Source organism: Palaemon carinicauda, chromosome 19, assembly GCF_036898095.1.
Source record: "Palaemon carinicauda isolate YSFRI2023 chromosome 19, ASM3689809v2, whole genome shotgun sequence".
NCBI lineage: Eukaryota > Metazoa > Arthropoda > Malacostraca > Decapoda > Palaemonidae > Palaemon > Palaemon carinicauda.
Genome location: NC_090743.1, coordinates 116,527,642 through 116,528,540, shown reverse-complemented (window position 1 = coordinate 116,528,540; position 899 = coordinate 116,527,642). Strand labels below are relative to the sequence as shown.

Below are 899 nucleotides of genomic sequence, written 5' to 3'. Positions count from 1 at the left end.
TTACTTGCTTGGCTACAACTTTAGTTGGAAAAGCAGGATGCTATAAGCCCAGGGGTTCCAACAGGGAAAATAGCCCAGTGAGGAAAGGAAAAAAGGAAAATAAATTATTTCAAGAAGAACAACAACATTGAAATAAATACCTCCTATATAAACTATAAAAACTAACAAAACACGAGGAAGAGAAATAAGATAAAATAGTGTGTACCCTCAAGCAAGAGAACTCTAACCCAAGACAGTGGAAGACCATGGTACAGAAGCTATGGCACTACCCAAGACTAGAAGCAAGACTTCTTGACGCTTCTAAACACACTAAGGATAAACTAAGCCTCTAAAAATCTAACCCTTAGCATCTGAAGGAAACGATTCAAACTCACCATCTTCATCTTGGAGAACGGTGTGGAGACAGTGTCGGATCGAAGTGTGCTCCTATGGGCATTTTGGTCTCTTTATATAGCTACCAAATGAGAGTCTTCCTGAGGTCACGATTAAGACCAGCATTGAGTCCGAGGTCGCCTGAGATTATTTTCGTATGGGTTATCTACCTTTCACTGATTCCTGTCCTGTTTAAACTGTCTGTGGCCGTCTGTTTGTCTTTCAATGTTTACTTTTGATTCTGTCTTTCTGTCTCTCTTTAAGTATCCTTGTAATTTTCGAGGTTGAGAAAATTCTCTCTCTCTCTCTCTCTCTCTCTCTCTCTCTCTCTCTCTCTCTCTCTCTCTCTCTCTCTCTCTCTCTCTCTCTCTCTCTCTCTCTCTCTCTCTCTAATCTTTTATATCTCTTATAATTATATAATAAGTCAATTCGTGTGCCCATATAACTGATCTACAGATGTTAACCAATTTATTTCTGTTCTCATATCTAAAAAATATATATATATACATATATAATTGAAATATCAA

At 37.7% G+C, this 899-nt stretch overlaps 1 protein-coding gene across 1 annotated transcript in view; it reads right to left on the bottom strand.

Moving 5' to 3' along the window:
- LOC137658338 (cuticle protein AMP4-like) overlaps positions 1-517 on the bottom strand; it is a 1,661-nt gene extending 1,144 nt beyond the window's left edge. Inside the window, exon 1 of the mRNA XM_068393010.1 lies at positions 375-517. Within this exon, the coding sequence (XP_068249111.1) occupies positions 375-383 (9 nt within the window). The 5' untranslated portion in view covers positions 384-517. The remainder of the gene's footprint in view (positions 1-374) is intronic.
- Between the last annotated feature and the right edge of the window lie 382 nt (positions 518-899).